This window comes from Eumetopias jubatus, unplaced genomic scaffold (genome assembly GCF_037043125.1).
Source record: "Eumetopias jubatus isolate StellerSeaLion01/CBP00866 unplaced genomic scaffold, mEumJub1_p1.0 scaffold_5, whole genome shotgun sequence".
NCBI classification, from domain to species: Eukaryota; Metazoa; Chordata; class Mammalia; order Carnivora; family Otariidae; genus Eumetopias; species Eumetopias jubatus.
In genome coordinates, this window is record NW_028274811.1 from 85,672,603 (window position 1) to 85,689,461 (window position 16,859).

Sequence of the window (16,859 nt, forward strand, 5' to 3'; positions counted from 1 at the left end):
AGTTTGGGATGGAGAGACAGAGAAAACCTCACCACAGCACATGGAAGTTTCTCCTTAGGAGAGCCTTGTGGCTCATTGTGCCTGTCAAGTAGGCTAATGTGCCTGTAAATTTCCTCTGACAGAAAACACATCACAGCAGCACCACCAGAAATTCACAACACAACCAAACTGTGGAAGACTGAAAGCCCAGCGCTTTCAAGGGTGATCAGAATGTAACAGAGTAAAAAAATACAATGCATTGAAAATAAACAAAGGCTAGGAAGAAATGAGATCACTTTCTAAGAAAAAAGCATTTATCATTTATAGGCCAAAGGAAATGCTTCTCCCACAGCCATTTTTTATACATTATTTGGCAGTCTCAGTTCAAGGTCAAAAATGTCAGAGGGTAAAAAGAATAGGACTCAAGGTTTAAGATTTGTCATGACTGGTTTGTAATTGCATAAATATTAAATATGTAGAAATAACTGTAAGCACATTCTCTCCACATCTCCCCACGTTGCTTTAATTTTTAATGTAGTCTTTTATCCGCCTTCCCCTCAGCTGGCTGTGGGTTTGTGACCTGCATAGCTAGAATGATCTGGTGCCACCAATCTACTAATGAAGTCACTCACTGAGCAGAAGAGGCTTCTAAAGATTATACAAAGCTGTAGGAAAGAAGGGTGTGGAAATGAAATTTCATGTTTCAGGTAAATGGAAAGTTTATTTTACAGCACATTTTCCCATTGTAAATCTAAAATGGCCACTTTAAAATAAATTTGGAAAACAGAGAAGAGGGCAGACAAAGCACCCACATTTTCATCATCCTAACTTATTGGTAGTGTATATTCTGATCTTTTATACCTATGCACATATATTTTTAACATAGATGTAATCACTTGTGTGTGTTTATAAAATTTTGTATCCTCCTTTTTTCTCCTATTAACATGGTTATCATAACTATAACTTTTATGACTGTAAGATAATAATAAAAAGAAAAGTCCATAATTTACTCAGCCACTCAGTTTCTGGTATCTATCATAGCAGAATGGTTAAGCAGCTGACACTGCAGCCAGATGAATCAAATACCAGCTCTGCTACCTAACTGTGTGGATCTGGACAGGTTAGTGAAGGCTGCATCTCAGTTTGCTCATCTATGAAATGGGGATAATAACAGTGCCCCTATGAGAGTGTTCTGGTTAGAGTTAAAGGAAATAATCGATGAAAAGCACCTAGCCTGGCTCTATTATACAGGAAGGACTAAAACAAAGTGTTATTGAAACCAAGAAAGTCAAATACATTACACTATAGTTTCAAAATTAACAAAAAAAGTTTCAGTCCTACAGTCTCCTGAGACATTGCCATCACCCCACAAGTTCCCTTGTGCCTTTTTCTAGTAACAACTCCCCACCTCCACTGCTAACCAGATTTTTATGGTTAACATTTCCTCACTTCGCTTCATGCTTAACATGTAAGTATGTTTCCTGAAAAATATAGCTGTTTGGCCTCTTACTGAACTTGATGTAAATGGCATCTGTCTGTCCCTCTCTCTCTCCCTCTCTCACACACACATATTCACATACACAATATCATTCTGTATTTAGGAGGCATACAATCCAAGTCTTGATTTTGTTGTGATAAAGAAAGGTTTGGACAGGGAGCCAGAGAACCTGGCTTCTAATCCAGTCTCCATGAGATCCCAGGCAAATCTTTTTGCTTCCCTGGGGCCTCCATGTAAAATGTGTGTATGTGCTAAGTGTCTTTGAAGCTCTGGAGTACTAAATTGTTAAGCCTTTCCTATTTGAGTACTGTGTTGGCATATGAGAAACCAGAGCCAAAGAGAATCCAGAGAAAGACCTGGGGCCTGCTGGAAATAAGCCTCCTTTCCCCCAAAATCATGCCAGTAATAGTGTCAGCAAACAAAGGACTATAAAAAAAAATGGAAGTGATGATCCTACACCACAAATAATTTTCTCTTCTCTGATATGTGCACATTTAGATATATTATTGGCCTTAGTGATCATGTGCATGGATATTTTCCCTAAGATAAGTCATAACCATAAAGATTTTAATGTCAGGAGTTTGGAGTTCAAATAAATAATTACATATTACAGGTTTTCCTGGACAGAGTCAGTTTTAAACATCTTCACTGATTCTAAGTATTTCTTATATGTATTTCTGTATGTGCGTCTGGATTTCTCCCAAAACTGCCCGTAGTAAATACTGCAGGTTTGCTCACTTAATGTCCATTCCACCCTCATCTTCTGGCGTCTTTCATAATGCAGAAACTGGAAGCTTACAACAGTTTCTAGATTTCTTTGCGCCTAGAGCTATGGATATGAATTAGGTCTGCAATTAGATATATTCATGCAAGATTTAGAAAACATAAGAGAAGATGGGCCGTCACCCTGACCACTCTTGGCTGTATTTCCCTAATAATTAAAGTCACTGAAACATTTTTCTGAAGCAGTGTTCCATGGCCCATCATTCAGCCCCCTGAAGGACAATAAGCAGTTGGGACAGCAGTAGCTTTCTGTCTCTGCCTGCCATCACAGGGTTATGTTACTGATATTCATATTCCAAAAGTCCTCAGCAGTCATAGCTCCGCCAATAGGTCAACTCTGTATTGTGCTAGAATCATTGATTTTCAGAGGCTCTGTCTGTCACTCACTTCTCCCACCCTGATCATTCATTCGTTTTTGTAAGCACCCTTTGTTAAATACCTTCCTTCGTGAAAATACCTAAAATTGTTTCTATTTGTTTACACTGAACCCTGACTGATACACATCCTGATTGTTACTTTAGAAAATCTGTTCACAAGGTATAAATTTTCATAACTCTGTAGAATGCTGTATTGAAAAGAGAAGTTTCGAACCCAGAAAAAACAAGCTATACCGTTTAGTATCTATGTGTCCTAAAGCAAGTTGTCTAACTTCTCTGTATCTACATCCTTTCTAAATAAAATAGATACTAACATACTAATCTTACAGAGTTGTAAGAATTAAATAGAGGCAGCACAGGTAAAGCACCTAGCATACACTGGTCATTCATTATATAGAGTTTATTTCTTTCTATCCCCATATTGGACTTTCTTTAGTAATCAAGATGATTAGTAAAATAATTTTGGGGGAAATTCTCTTTAAAGGACTTATAAAAAAAAAAACACACCCTTAAGGAACTTAAAGATTCACAAAGACAAGAGGAATAGCTTTAAATGCCATTCAGGAGCAAACAGACTTCTATTATGAACCAGAGCAATCCATTATGAGTACTACCCATTCACCCCAACTAGTGGCTCAAGGCCCAAATAATCATTAATTCATTCAACGAATATTTATTAAGCCTTGACATTGCTAGACATGACTTTATTCATTAAGATACAGTGATAAATCAAAAGGTCCCAAACTTCCAGGAGCTTGCATTCTACTGGAAGACACAGACATTAAAGTAAGTCAATAAATAATTTCAAATAGTGAGAAACACTATGAAGAAAAGGCATTCTTCCTTTAGCTCTCTTTCCCTTACCTTCTCAGAAGTTTATTATGTTACTTGACTCATCCTCTTTCTCAGCTTCATGGAAGGGAAAGCATAAGGAGGTGAAGATTATGCCAACAGTGTCGTGATTCTCTTAGGCAGATGAGTAGTTTCAGGATCTGTGAAGGGTCTGGGGCCTGTCACTGTTTCATGGATGCCAGAAGAGAACACAAGATGCCTGGATTAGAGATAAAAAAGCATGTCAAAGCAGCATAAGCATGATATTGGTGTTAGTTTCCCATGTCTCCCAAACCCCAGAGGGTCTAAAGGAAGGGGTCCAGATGGGTGCCATACACATAGCAGATTTCTGTCATAGGCCAAAGAATACCGAACTTGGAGAATTTACTGCTTTTATAGTGTTTTTGGTAAGCAAGCCTGCTCTTGGTTTGGGAGAAGATATTACTTGGTTGCTCAAGGTTGCTCACAGCAAACACAATCCTGAAATTGACCCAAGTAAAGAATAGTCAGGGGTCTTGCACTCTTGGCATACACAGAAATGATGTGTAGAGGTGCTCATGGGCCAACGGATAGGAGATAAAATGATTGAACCCTCCAACCTCTATAGTTTTATGCAATTATAATTATAAAATTTTCTTAAGTTCTTAACCCCTTTCAAACCTTAATCTTAGATATGATGTAGTTAGGCAACTGAAGAGTTCAGTCAGACTTAGAATAGCAGTTGGCACGGGAAGAAATAAATTTTCCAGTTTTACCAAATATAACCTGAGGCTCTAGTATAGACATAGACCCTCTCATCAACAGAAGAATGGAGCCAGACCTCATACCTTCCAGAAACCTCACCCCAGGCTCTATTCCTGTTCAAGATTACATTGATTGCCCATTTTAACAAACCTCAGCTGCAAAAATCTATTTCTGTAGGTAGGGAAAATAGTGTATGTTCCTACCCAAAGCACTCCTCACATGGCCATTGCTCTTGCATTCTGATGCAAATGGCTCTTGCTAGATCATCCTCACAGTCAACTTTCCTTGGGCTCTCAAGCCATGGATCAATACCAGGGAGAGAAAATTGTAGACTTCCTCCATGACATATCACTGCTGTCCAAATTATCCATGTCGACTCCATTATCCACTTCCTGTAATGGTTATTTCAAATGTTCTCTACCCTACTCGCTTCTTCATGGGACCGTTCTTCCCCTTTTCCAGAGAGTGGAAAGTAACTGGGGAATGCTCTCTCAGTATGTCATTTACAGCACACGCTGAAAAATAGCCATTACTATCCCAGTGTGGCATGTTGGAAAATGGAGCTTTGGAGATATCATATAACTTTCCCAAAGTCACAAAAGCTATGTATCCTGGAGAAGGAACCAGATTGAATCTTTATGATATGGGCCCTGCCCCCATCCAGCTTCCAGATAAGGTAAAATAAAACTTCTCTGTTTTTTTAAGTGTTGGTGTAAAAAGTTCTAGCCTCCTAAGCCACAGAAACATGTGCACTATAGAGAATGTTTGCTTTTACTTTTCCTAGATACATTTTCTCATATCATAATGATTAGATCGGTAGCTGTTTGTTTCCCTAATGACAGAGCTAATTGCTCTGGTCCAAAGGGCGAATAAAACTCTTATCATCCCCAAAGCAAAATATTATATCCTGGGATAGGCACCTAGGTTAGTTCTGAAGGTGCTGGGGAGACTGGAGTGTTATCTTTATAGTTATTTAAATTCCAACTTGGAATGAGGCCCTAGAGCTTAGAAACATCTGGAGTAAGGAGGAGAGCCTTTCAGGAGATGAGGAGGAACAGCTGCATCCTTTATCTTTATAAACACAGAAAAATCACTTCTTGTCCCTTGTCTATAGAGTATCTGGCCACTCATGTAGAAAAATTTTCATTGGCTTTCATAATATCGCCCCAAGGGTAAGACCTGGAGCAAGCTGGGAGAGTGGAGCATGCAGTTCTTATTTACTCTGGGATAGTAAGAAAATCTGCCTCTGATCCAGAACATCTCATGTGCTCATTCAAGGTAAAATGAATAAAGACAAATATTAAAAACACAATACTAGGGGCACCTGGGTGACTCAAGTCAATTGAGTATCTAACTCTTGATTTCGGCTCAGGTCATGGTCTCAGGGTTGTGAGACAGAGCCCCGTGTTGGGCTCTGTGCTCAGCGGGGAGTCTGCTTGGGATTCTCTCTCTCCTCTCCCTCCGCCCCTCCCCCTGATTGCATGCATGCTCTGTCTCTCTGAAATAAACAAAATCTTCAAAAAAAAATCCCACAATACTAGACATTTCAGAGAAGGGATAAGAACACAAATACTTCCAGACCATGAAACAAATAGTTATAACAAATACCTGGTAATATTTGAAGAGATAAAGATAGTACTTGAGCTTCTTTGTGTAGAATGAGTAGAAATTTGCTGGTGGACAAGGCTGCTGAAAAGCATTCTAAACATAAAGAATTGTACCAAGGATCTGAGGTGCACCTTTGTTCAAGTTGTTATAATATTGGCCTTTCTTCAAGGTACTTTATTTCCATATATCACAAAATTGTCATATTAATTTCATTAGAATAAGATATTCTACTGCCATCTCCCAGAAGATAGTTCTAATAACAAATTGACAATATCAGCAATACATACAGCACCTCTTAGAGATGTTCTATGTATGGTTTCTACAACCATACCCAGTGGCCCTGTCTGCTTGGCTCAACAGGAAGAAAGCAAATCGTTCAACATGACTAGCGTGAGGACTGTGAGTGAAAGAGCAGGGGTAGGGGAGGGGGATAGGCAGAGGTCAGAATTTGAAGAAACTTAGGGTTCATACTAATGTGATTAGAATTAGATGTGAAAGTGCTGGGAAACTACTGATGGATTTTAGGCAAGAACTAATGGGACTGACATTTTCCCAAACCTAGAGCATAGAACACTGGAAAAGCGGCGAAAGTAGGGTAAGATTAGTTGGGAGACCTGGTAAGGGACCAGAAGACCACAGGAGCTCTATGATAAGAAAGGATAGGGAGAAGGCTGATTTCTTTGGCCTCAGAGGGACTGGCGGGGGTGGGGGATCTTCTTCCTGTCCAGAGTGATTCTCTCCTGCAGAGCTATTGGTCCCCATCACTGTACCTTCTTCCCTACCACCTTGATCTGTCACTTAACTCTTCTTTCTCCTGTGTCTTCAATCTCTCTCTCCACTTGTTCCAACCCTGCAGGCCTTGGTTGCCCTAATATGCCAAAGTCTTGATTCTGCTCACCCTATTTTTCTGCACGAGTATTTCCCCCTGTATTAGAATGGCTTTACTCACTCTTCAGATTAGGAAAATACTACCCTTCTAACAAGTGGTTGAATAGCCCCTAAGCAGCAAAGTGGTAGCTAACAGAGCCACAAGGATCACTAGTGAAGCTACTAGGTTGGCTTGCCACACTTGCAGAGATTCAGCCAGTAAGATGACTATAGGTTCAACTGGATTAAGGTAATTTATTACTTACACAGCAAAAATAGTATCAGCATGGTGTCACCTCCCCACATCTCTAGTCCCAAAGGATGATACTCAACTGGAAGGACCTAATGAGAGAGACAGGAGTGATGGGCTGATCTGTTCCTGAGAAGCCATCTAAACTGTAGTCTGACCGTTTCTAGATTCACACAGAAGTTTGAAGCTATAATTGAAGTGGGGTGGAGTCAGATGGAAAGTCCTATGCTCTACTGAAACTAGGGAGCTCAATGAGAAATGGTTTGATAGAAGTCTGCTGCTCACAAGAAGCTTATCTCCTCTTGGTCATGGAGGAATTATAGGGCATTCCACCAAGACTGATCAGAAGTGCCTTTCTGGTTTATGTGAAGACACGGAAGGTCATGTCGTGGCCGGGCTATACCCCAATAACTCCACCCCTGACCTTTCATGTATTGAAGTAAGAATTATTTTCAGGAGTTTAGGACACCCATGAGATTACCTAATTAATTGTACTGATTGATTATAGGGACTTGGACCAAATATTTTCCATTCATTTTAGGCCACAGCAGATAAAAGTGACCGTAACTATGACTCCTATCAAGATGGTCAGGCTAACTTGAAGGATAAATTGTAAAGGCTCCCCATCCAGAGCCAAGACGGTTAAGTATGTTTCAGGTGTTGTTAAGATTGACCTGAGAAAGCCACACTGCTTTCTCTCTAAGGTAGAAGATAATTGTTCCACCTTTCCTGATTCATTAATCTAAGTGCAGTAATAGGTGTTGGCATTTGAATATATTCTCCCTTGAATGTCCAGCAGGAGGTCCAGGGCAACATGATTGTTTATTATCATTTGCATTAGAGATTTTACACTGGTTTAGGTTTGTCAGGCAAGTATAGGTCTGATGTCCACATAAGTACCCTACTGGGGGCATAACCTGTATTAGGAGTGTAAGTGCCATTTATGACAACAAGGGTGGGTCAATTTTGTGTCCCTTATGGTGGACAAACTCCTTGTTTAGAGCTAAATAATTTCCTGCAAAGCAGCCTGCAGTGCTGCTTCTGCAGAGGACAATCTGGCTATGAGAGCCAACCAGCCTAGCCCTTATGGTGTGGACTGTTCCAGGTGAACTAGAGTCTGCTAATGCAGAAGTTTGTAATGACTTCGGCAATGGCATTTTGCTGACATGGGGGTCAAGGTTTAATTCTTCAGTGTCTGAAGGAAAAGCTGTTAAGTTTTTGTCAGCAGGGTCAGGAGGGAATGATAGATGCAGCAATCAGTTAAATTCAGCAGTGGTGCTGGTCTGGAAAAAGCATACAACGATAGGGAGAGACCACAAGGGAGTAGGCTTGTGGGGTGGCAGGCATATTAATATCCAGAAAATTAATCTTGTTCCGTCATCTCAGGTGGAGGTCATCTATCTGAAAGGGCAACAGTCCCTAAAGTCTAAAAACTAAAGATCTAAGTCCTAACATCTAGGACTCTAGGATTTAAGTTAAAAATGGGTTTTCAAAGATTTTTCTTTTTCTTTCTTTCTTTCTTTCTTTCTTTCTTTCTTTCTTTCTTTCTTCTTTCTTTCTTCCTTCCTTCCTTCCTTTCTTTTCTTTCTTTCTTTTTTCTTTCTTCTTTCTTCCTTCCTTCCTCTCTCTCTCTCTCTCATTTAAAAAAAGAATGGGTATTCAAGTTTACAAAGGCATTCTGAGATGATAGACCAGGCCAGGTGTCCTATAAGTGAGAGGCAAGAGAGGCTTAATGATTCTTTCCCCAACCCCTGACTTCCCAGGGTTTAGAGTATTCCTCTCCTACCAGCTGGGCTCTTCATTACCTTCCATAGCCACATGATTGGTATAACTAGTCTCTGCAGCAATCACTTTATTCTTTTTTCCAATCCTCATCATTTCTAACCCACACCATTTGCTTGGATTCATCGCTCAGTGGTTTTTTGTTTGTTTGTTTTTTGTTTTGTTTTGTATAGCTTGTAGCATCCTAGAACTTATCCCACCCTAAAGGTGGGGACCTGCCAGGACCACTTTAGAGTTATCATCTCATACTCATTATTTTCTTCTGTGCTCTAGTTCAAATATATCTTACCAAGGCATCTGAAATACCTGCTACTTCCAGTTCGTCAGGTCCAATTAGCATAATGTTGTCATTATGAACTACCAGAATGAACCAGTGTGATGTTTTGTGGAATGTCAAGAGGATCAACATTTCTGTAGACTATATTAAGGAGAACTGATGTGCCCCTGAGGTAACCATGTGAAGGTATACCATTGGCTCTGTTAGGTAATAGCCAACTGCTTCTGCTGGTTTTTATAAAGAAGTATAGAGAAGATGGCATTAGCTAAATCAGTAGCTGTATTACAAGTACCAGGTGCTGTGTTGATTTGTTCCAGCAAAAATACTGCACCTGGAACAGCAGCCCCAACTGGAATTACCTCCTGGTTAAGTTTACAGTAATCCACATTTTTCAGGATCCATATGACTTTTACACTGGCCAAACTGGTGGGTTAAATGGGAATGTGCTAGATATCACCACCCCTGCTTCTTTCAAGTCCTTCTGGTGGTATTGTTTCTGGTTTATGATCTTGGAAGACAGTGAAAATTCCAGGAGCATCCCACTTGGCCTTCCTACTATAAAGGCACCCACCTCATGGGTTAAAAAGCCAATGTCGGGATACTGTCAGTTTTAGAACTGAGAAAATAACCACAAATTTCGTGTGTGAATCAAGTGAACTAACAGAACCAACATGAGCTAAGACTTCATCTAACTACTGACCAAGATAAACTCTAACTTTGGTTGGAGCATGAAAGAGGCATTTTGTAGTCTTAGGGATTAGCATCAGTTCAGATTCAGTAAATCTCAAAAGATCTGCATATTTCCTTTTCTCCAGTGTAGTAGATGGATACACAGCTCTTTGGGGAAGGCTTGGGCAAACATTTAAAATGTGTATTGTAGCAATGGTGCAAGGTCCTTCCTTTTAAAAAAAAAAAAGAATTGGTAAAATTATATATTTCATATAATGTATTTAATCTAACCCATTATATCCAAAATATCATTTCCAAATATAAGCAATATGAAACATTGATATATTTTACTTTTAAGGATTGAAAAATACATGTTTATTATGACATTGTCCATAGTGGCAAAAATCTGAACATGATCTGAGCGGTCCATCAATGGTACTACTGCTGTGATCTGTGCAAAGTCCTTCCTGAAGGAGACGCTCTGTCAATCAAGGGCTTCTGGGTCTGTGAACTGGTTTAGGTCTGAATACTGCATGAGAGGCTGTGATTGTCCACTCAGCTGACTCAAGTTAGATTTTACCTACCTTAGAGCTTTTGCTATTATAAATATCAAGCACTACTCTGTTAGGCTGGCTATGTACTTTGTTCCTAGGGCATCTCTGTGGACTAAGGCATCTGAGTGTCTGTACACACCTGCTGCCCTTTAAGGCAAATGTACCTACATCATATTTGGTGCCTAAGTGCTGCTTGTCCTCTGCTATTCTCAGGTCCTGTAATCTCCAGTGAAATCCAGAAGCCCATCTCAGTGGTGGCATCCTCTGTAGTCATACATGGCCTACAGAGGGGAACATCCATAGAGATTTTCAAAGATGCATGTCTTCCTCTCACTAATTTATTTCTCAATTTTTCAGTGAAGGGAGTGTCTCTGGGCCTTTGATGGAATGCAGTTGAGGATGGGTATTCAGGTAGTATATGGTAAATCCTGTATAACATTTCCCTAAGTCTTCGGATTCCCTGTTCCACATGTCTGGGAAACTTGGGCACCTCAACCTCACAAACTGGGTCCAAGTTTCCATCAATCAACCAAGTAAGCTGTTAGAACCACCTCTAGCTGCATAAGCTGAAACATATAATTAACATCATAATAATAAATTTGGCTCAATATAGTGTTCTACAGTGTCCTCCGTAGTCTAACACCCTTAGGAGCCACTCCCAAACATGTTCTCCAGTTCTCTGCCTATGTATCAACAAGGTAAGTTATTTCTCCTGCCCATGTATCAATTTTGGTGTTTAAGTTATTTCTTCCTTCACCACAGTGTGCACCTATCCCCCAGAAGCATGCTAAGATTTGACGCTATTTAAGAGTATAGTGGCAATAGAAGGTGATTGTGGTGGGTTTTGAGGAGAATGTGAATTCTCTCTCAAGGGATTGTCCCAGGTGAGGTTGTCACAAAGTTTTCAAGCAGAGGAAGCCCACCTCCTCAGACAAGGGAGGGCAACCTACTTCCACTGGTAACAGAGACCCAGAGTGACTTAATGGTTCAAGATTGCCAGTTTCATCTGGGTCCAACCCATTCTGAGTTTTGAAGTCCTATTATTTAATCATCAATACTCTTTTACATGAGAAACTTGGCACATTTGTGAATTCAACACAAGCTGTAATTCAGTAACCTGAAAATTAAAATTTTGCGTTTGATTTTCAGAAATACAATTTTTGTTGCTACAATAAGAGCCTCTTTTAGAATTGTTATAGAAGCTCTCTGGTTCTCATGCCATACCTTTGGATTTGTGTTTGTCATTTCTCTTTGTAAGTATTCAAAGGAGCTCAAAAGAATCCATCTCACACCACAGTCCTTATAGTCACCTTACAGCCATAACAGTCAAGTGTCATTGCCACTTGGGCCCCCCCTCAAGGCACATGCTTCAGTTGGCACTTCATCACAATCAGCCACAGGCAATTGATTAATTGGAACACCCTGTGTGCCATGAATCTCTAGAATCTTATTTCCCTTTGGCAAGGAGTTCAGCACTGAGCTCAAGCCAAAGGCCCAATCAAACCAAATTCCTAACCCCATCTTTCCAAAGCCATCTCTTGCAGTTATAGGTAAAGCTTAATAAAAATAAAAAAGCCTAAATGAAACAATTATAAACTATAACAGAGAATTAATGAGAGATTCACTAGTGGGAAGACAACCCTAGGGAATATACAAATAGCAGTTACTAGGAGCTAACCTTATAACTAATCCCTGGGCTGGGAGCTAGAGTTTCCCAAGAAGGCTCCCCACCCCCTCCTGACTTCACTGGAGAGGGAAGAGTCCTCTCACTCTGGCTCGCTGAATGGCAGAGAAGTAACACGGGCAGAAATATGCCCTGTGGAATTTACTACAAATCTTGTCTCTAATCTTGTCTCTAGAAAGCCTGGAAAGCTGTTCATGGGGTAGTGGCTCACCTTAGCACCTCCACTACACAACCACTAGAGTTAAGGCTGAGGGGGAAACTTCTGACCTCCAAAGCACTATCGGAATTTGGCACTGGAGAAAGCCAGGTACGCTGCAAGCGCCTGCCTACACATATACCAAAACCAGCAAGAAAAACCCTTTTCTTCCTGTAATGTCTCTTCAGCGCCCTCTACTGACAAAGCTTCAGCGGCTGCTGGCAAAGGAAAACTTACTTAAAAGGGCCCAGATCCATTCTCACAGTGCAGTCAAAAAGGGCGGATTTGGAACAGCGCGGCAATAGAGCAATAACCTGCACAGCATCACTTCTTGGGCTCCACTCAGAGACTCTGTAGCCAGCTGTCGTTTGGCAGTCTCCTTTCCCTCAGGTTTCACCAAGAAGTCACCAAAAGCAGCAGAGGAAAAGATGAGTCTGAACAGAAAGCAAAGGCCCTTTCTCTATTTCTACAGCTCCTCACCGAATTGACGTCCCAGGCACGCCAGGCCCGGGTCCTCAAGGACAGGAAACCTGGGCAGCGAAAAGGAAGTGGGGAGAGAGCTCAGCCCTTGTGGAACCGGGCTGCTGGCGTCTGCAAGCCTCTGAGGGCCTCACCTCCACCCAGGCTGCCAGCCAGTTCACAAAAGCCGTCTGAGGTCTTCTCTCCGCCTGGGCGCAGGGAGGCGGGCGCAGAGCGGGCCCGATGGGCGAAGCACTGTGATTGGTCGCCGGAGGCCCCGCCCCCACCCCGGCGCGTCGAGAGGGGGCGGGGCCAGCCGCCTATTCGGCTCCGGGGCTGCGGGCGCCTATTGACCCAGCAGCCGCCTCGCCGCGACTGTCTCCTTCTGCTCGTGGCGGGCGGTGTAGGAGCGCCGAGTGGCGCTGGAGAACCGGTGCTTCCTTTCGCAGCTGCCGCCGCCATCTCCGCATTTGCGGGGCGGGAAGGAGGGAGGGGACTCGCGGCTGCAGCTGGAGCGGGCTTCTCTCCGGGGACGCTCCTCTCCTTGCTCTCCTTTTCCTCCTCCGCGCGCCGCCGCCGCCCGCCCCCTGCGCCCTCCTCGCGCAGCCCGGGTCCGGGAGGGGAGAGGAAGGGGCGCTGGGGGGCGGGAGAGGCCAGCGGACGGGCGCGCGCTCGGAGGAAACTCCTGCCGGATCCGTTCGTCCCCGCGCCCAGGGTGCACCCCGGCCCGGCCTCGGCGGCGGCGGCGGCGGCGGCGGCGGCAGCAGGAAGGCGCTCTAGCGGGGGCGGCGCCGCGGGGGCGGGTCCGGCCGTCCCGGCGCTAAGTTGTGGGGCCCGGCTCCTCCCGACCTGGTTCCTTTCCCCTGGGCTGTTCGGACCCAGCCCTGTGCTGTCGACCCCAGAGCCGCTGATCCCGCACCTCCTGGGTGAGGGGGACACGCCTGCCCTCGTCGAGAAAACTTTTCCTGCTGACTCGGTCGGGGCGGCGGTGGCAGGAAGTCCGGGCAGCGACCTCTTCGCCTGCCCTGCGCCTGCCGGGTGCGGGCGCTGAGCTCGAGATCAAGTTTGCGGGGGCCCCTTCCGGGCTGCAGGCGGGTCCCGCCTGAGGAGGGACGCCCGACCCCAGGGAGGGCGGTGGGCCCGGGCGAAGGCCGAGGGCGTGTGGTGGCGCCGGAGACGAGGTGCGGAGTGCGGTTGGGATCCGCACCGGCAGCCAAAAACGCAGAGAGCAGGAGCCCCGGAGCAGGGAGCCTCCCGCGGCCGCCTGCAGGAGTCCACAGTCCGCCTCTTTCTTCGGTGAGGACAGTGTCCTGGCCCCGAGTCTATCGAGGAAAAATGAAGTTAAGCCGCCAGTTCACCGTGTTTGGCAGCGCGATCTTCTGTGTGGTGATCTTCTCGCTCTACCTGATGCTGGACCGGGGTCACTTAGATTACCCTAAGAGCCCGCGTCGCGAGGGCTCCTTTCCCCAGGTAAGCTACGGCGTGGGGCTCCACGAGGGTAGGCGTGGGGGCCCGTAGTTCCCCGCTGCTTCGCGACCTCTCCCTCCTGCCGAACCTCCGCGCCGGGGCAGGGCGAGGCCGAACCGGAGGAGGATCCGAGCCTCCCCCAGCTCGAGCTCTGCAGCGTTCGGACGGCGGTGACTGAGACCCGGGAGCCTTCTCCTCCCGGGCGCTCCGAGTTAACAAAGTGCCGGGTGGCATGCGGTGGCGGGATCGCGCTCAGGGGCAGTGGCCATGTTCCCGCACTAGCGTTCGGGCCTGTTGGGGTGGCCTCGGGCACCTGCCAACTGGAGAACCGGCGCAGCGCTCGATTACCGCTCTTGGGCAGCCCCTCGGCCCACAAAGGGTTAAGCTGCACAGACCCCCTGAGCGCCCCCAGTCGTGGAAATTGATCAAACAGACCCCATCTGGTCTGTTTTTTCACTCCACTGTCTCTCGAGAAATAAGCAAAAGTTTATTACGTGTTGCAAACCTCTTAGATGTGAATCTGTAGGGTTGATTTTAGTGTCGTCATTCTTCAGCTATTACATAGGGTTTGTTTGGAGCAGACGTGGGAGCCCAGTAGGGAAGCGCGTGTTATACTCCAGCCGGAAGCTGTGGGGCGCTCAGTCCTGCGCCCAGTGGTCAAATTCTCCATCGAGTTGGGAAACCACCCGTCTTAAGTCTTTTATATAAAGTTACTAAAAATAAGCAAACAGACAATTGGCTGTGTTTGGAAAGATGCCGTGCCACGTGTGAGATTTGTTTCAAGTTATTTGCACATGACCTGTACTCTTCAGAAATTTTAGTAAAACTGGGTGTTGTGTAGTAACCTCTAAAGAGTTGAACTGGAGAACTCAAAACCGTGACAAGCTGATCTAACAACTACTTGACTCAGAGATACTGAAAAAGTTGACAGAGTTTTTCTTCCTTTTGTGACAATGTAAGTGACCAGAGAGTATCCTTGCTCTTTGTTCTTGTGCTAAGGCAAAAGGCCTGAATTTAATTGAAATTAAGCTACTAACTTTATCAGAATTCGGAAAGTTAAAAAAAGACCTCTTTGTGGATGCTGTCATCAATACAGAGCCCTCAAAATATTTTGCAGGTGAAAGGTGTTAAAAATATTGTTGTAAACGTGTCAAAAAATTTTAAAAGCTTTTTTTCTTAATATGATGGAGGAAATATAGTGAGATAAGCAATATGGAATGTCTTTAAATCTTGACTTTAGAGTTTGTCCAGTGCTTGTTGATGAGACTGCATAAAATTTTGAAGTGGGGTAAACCCTCTGAAGCCATAGCAAAAGGAGTTCTAAGCCCTGCTTAACATGTTGTATAATTTGGTAGCTAAACTTGCTGTGATTCCCCCCTCCCCATATCACATTTTCAGAATTTTCTTCATTACAGGAAAAATCATAAAAACTGATACATTTTATTTAAGCTGTTACCTTGAATAATGTCCTTTGGCTTTGGCTTGATAATCACTTGAAATGATTTATGCAAACATCTGGGGCTGGGGTTCTGTGGCAACCTTGACATTTTACTGTTTCTGAAGAAGTGAGTGACTCATTCAGTTACTGGGAAATTTTAGGCAAAGTTAATTCCAATTATTTTAATATCCAGCCTTAGTCCTCCTCAGGGGGCTTAAGTTCTGCATAGAGCAGAATGCCTTTGATGGAAAGTGACAGCGTCTGCTGGAAGAGAAGGGTCTTGTCTGTATTCTGTTTTGTGTGCAAGGGGAGAGGATTTGGAAGGTGGAGCTTTTTATGCTTAAGATTGACATTCTCAGATTTTCGGGACTGGATTTTCGGTTCAGGAAGAAAGCACTTTTTTGCTGATTTAGTTTTGGAGAGCCACTGAATCCCCAAACAGGTGGACAGAATAAGCACTCTGTAAACCTAACTCTTACATGCCTGACATCAACCTTGTGTGTCGTATGGGACAAAGTTGATCCCCACCACCCAGTAGATGAGGAAACTGAGGCACAGAGAGATTAACTTGCCCAAAGTCGCACAGCTAAAAGCTGAGATATGAACAGGTGGCCTTTGGAGTCTAGGCTTTCAGCTTGCTCTTTCTTTCTTTCTTTCTTTTCTTTCTTTTCTTTCTTTTCTTTCTTTCTTTCTTGGTTTTATTATTAGAGATAGAGAGCAAGAGCAGGAACACATGCAGGGGGAACAGGAGAGGGAGAAGCAGGCTTCCCACCAAGCAGGGAGCCCGATGCGGGGCTCAATCCCAGGACCCTGGGACCATGACCTGAGCCAAAGACAGACACTTAAAGACTGAGCCACCCAGGCGCCCCTCAGCCACTTTACTATACTCTTAGTAAATCTTTGCCTACTTTTTAGGTCCCAGTCTGCCTACAGAAAAGATCTGGTGTGGAAGATAGAGCATGTTGCTCTGTGGTTTCTTAGCTTATCACCTTTTTTTTTTTTAAGGAACTTTCATTATGAAGCTGTAACGAATGTGTTCCTTTTTCTGAAATGTTTAACATTTGAGATTTATACCTCTCCAGAATGTCTTGTCGCTCACTTTAGAGCTAAACATTGTAATGAAAACCATTATGTAGCACAGCATCCAGCCTTTTGAGTTGGTTTTTATTTTTTTTTATTACTTATAAATTTTAAATTTGTTGAGAACACCACACAACAAAACTAGCTTGCAATATATTTTTTCGGTGAATTTGAAGCAAGCTAGTCCATCACTATATATCATTTTTGGTGTCTAGTAGAATGATTTATCTAGAAAGGGATTAATTTCCGCTGAATTTTAGTTTAGGATTTAGGATTTTAGTTTAAGTCAATGTGGAACCTTCAGTATTATAGATGG

At 43.6% G+C, this 16,859-nt stretch overlaps 1 protein-coding gene across 1 annotated transcript in view; it reads left to right on the forward strand.

The window, feature by feature from the left end:
* Window positions 1-13,375: 13,375 nt before the first annotated feature.
* MAN2A1 (mannosidase alpha class 2A member 1) overlaps window positions 13,376-16,859 on the forward strand; it is a 166,141-nt gene continuing 162,657 nt past the window's right edge. The window contains exon 1 of the mRNA XM_028102691.2: window positions 13,376-14,028. Within this exon, the coding sequence (XP_027958492.1) occupies window positions 13,894-14,028 (135 nt within the window). The 5' untranslated portion in view covers window positions 13,376-13,893. The remainder of the gene's footprint in view (window positions 14,029-16,859) is intronic.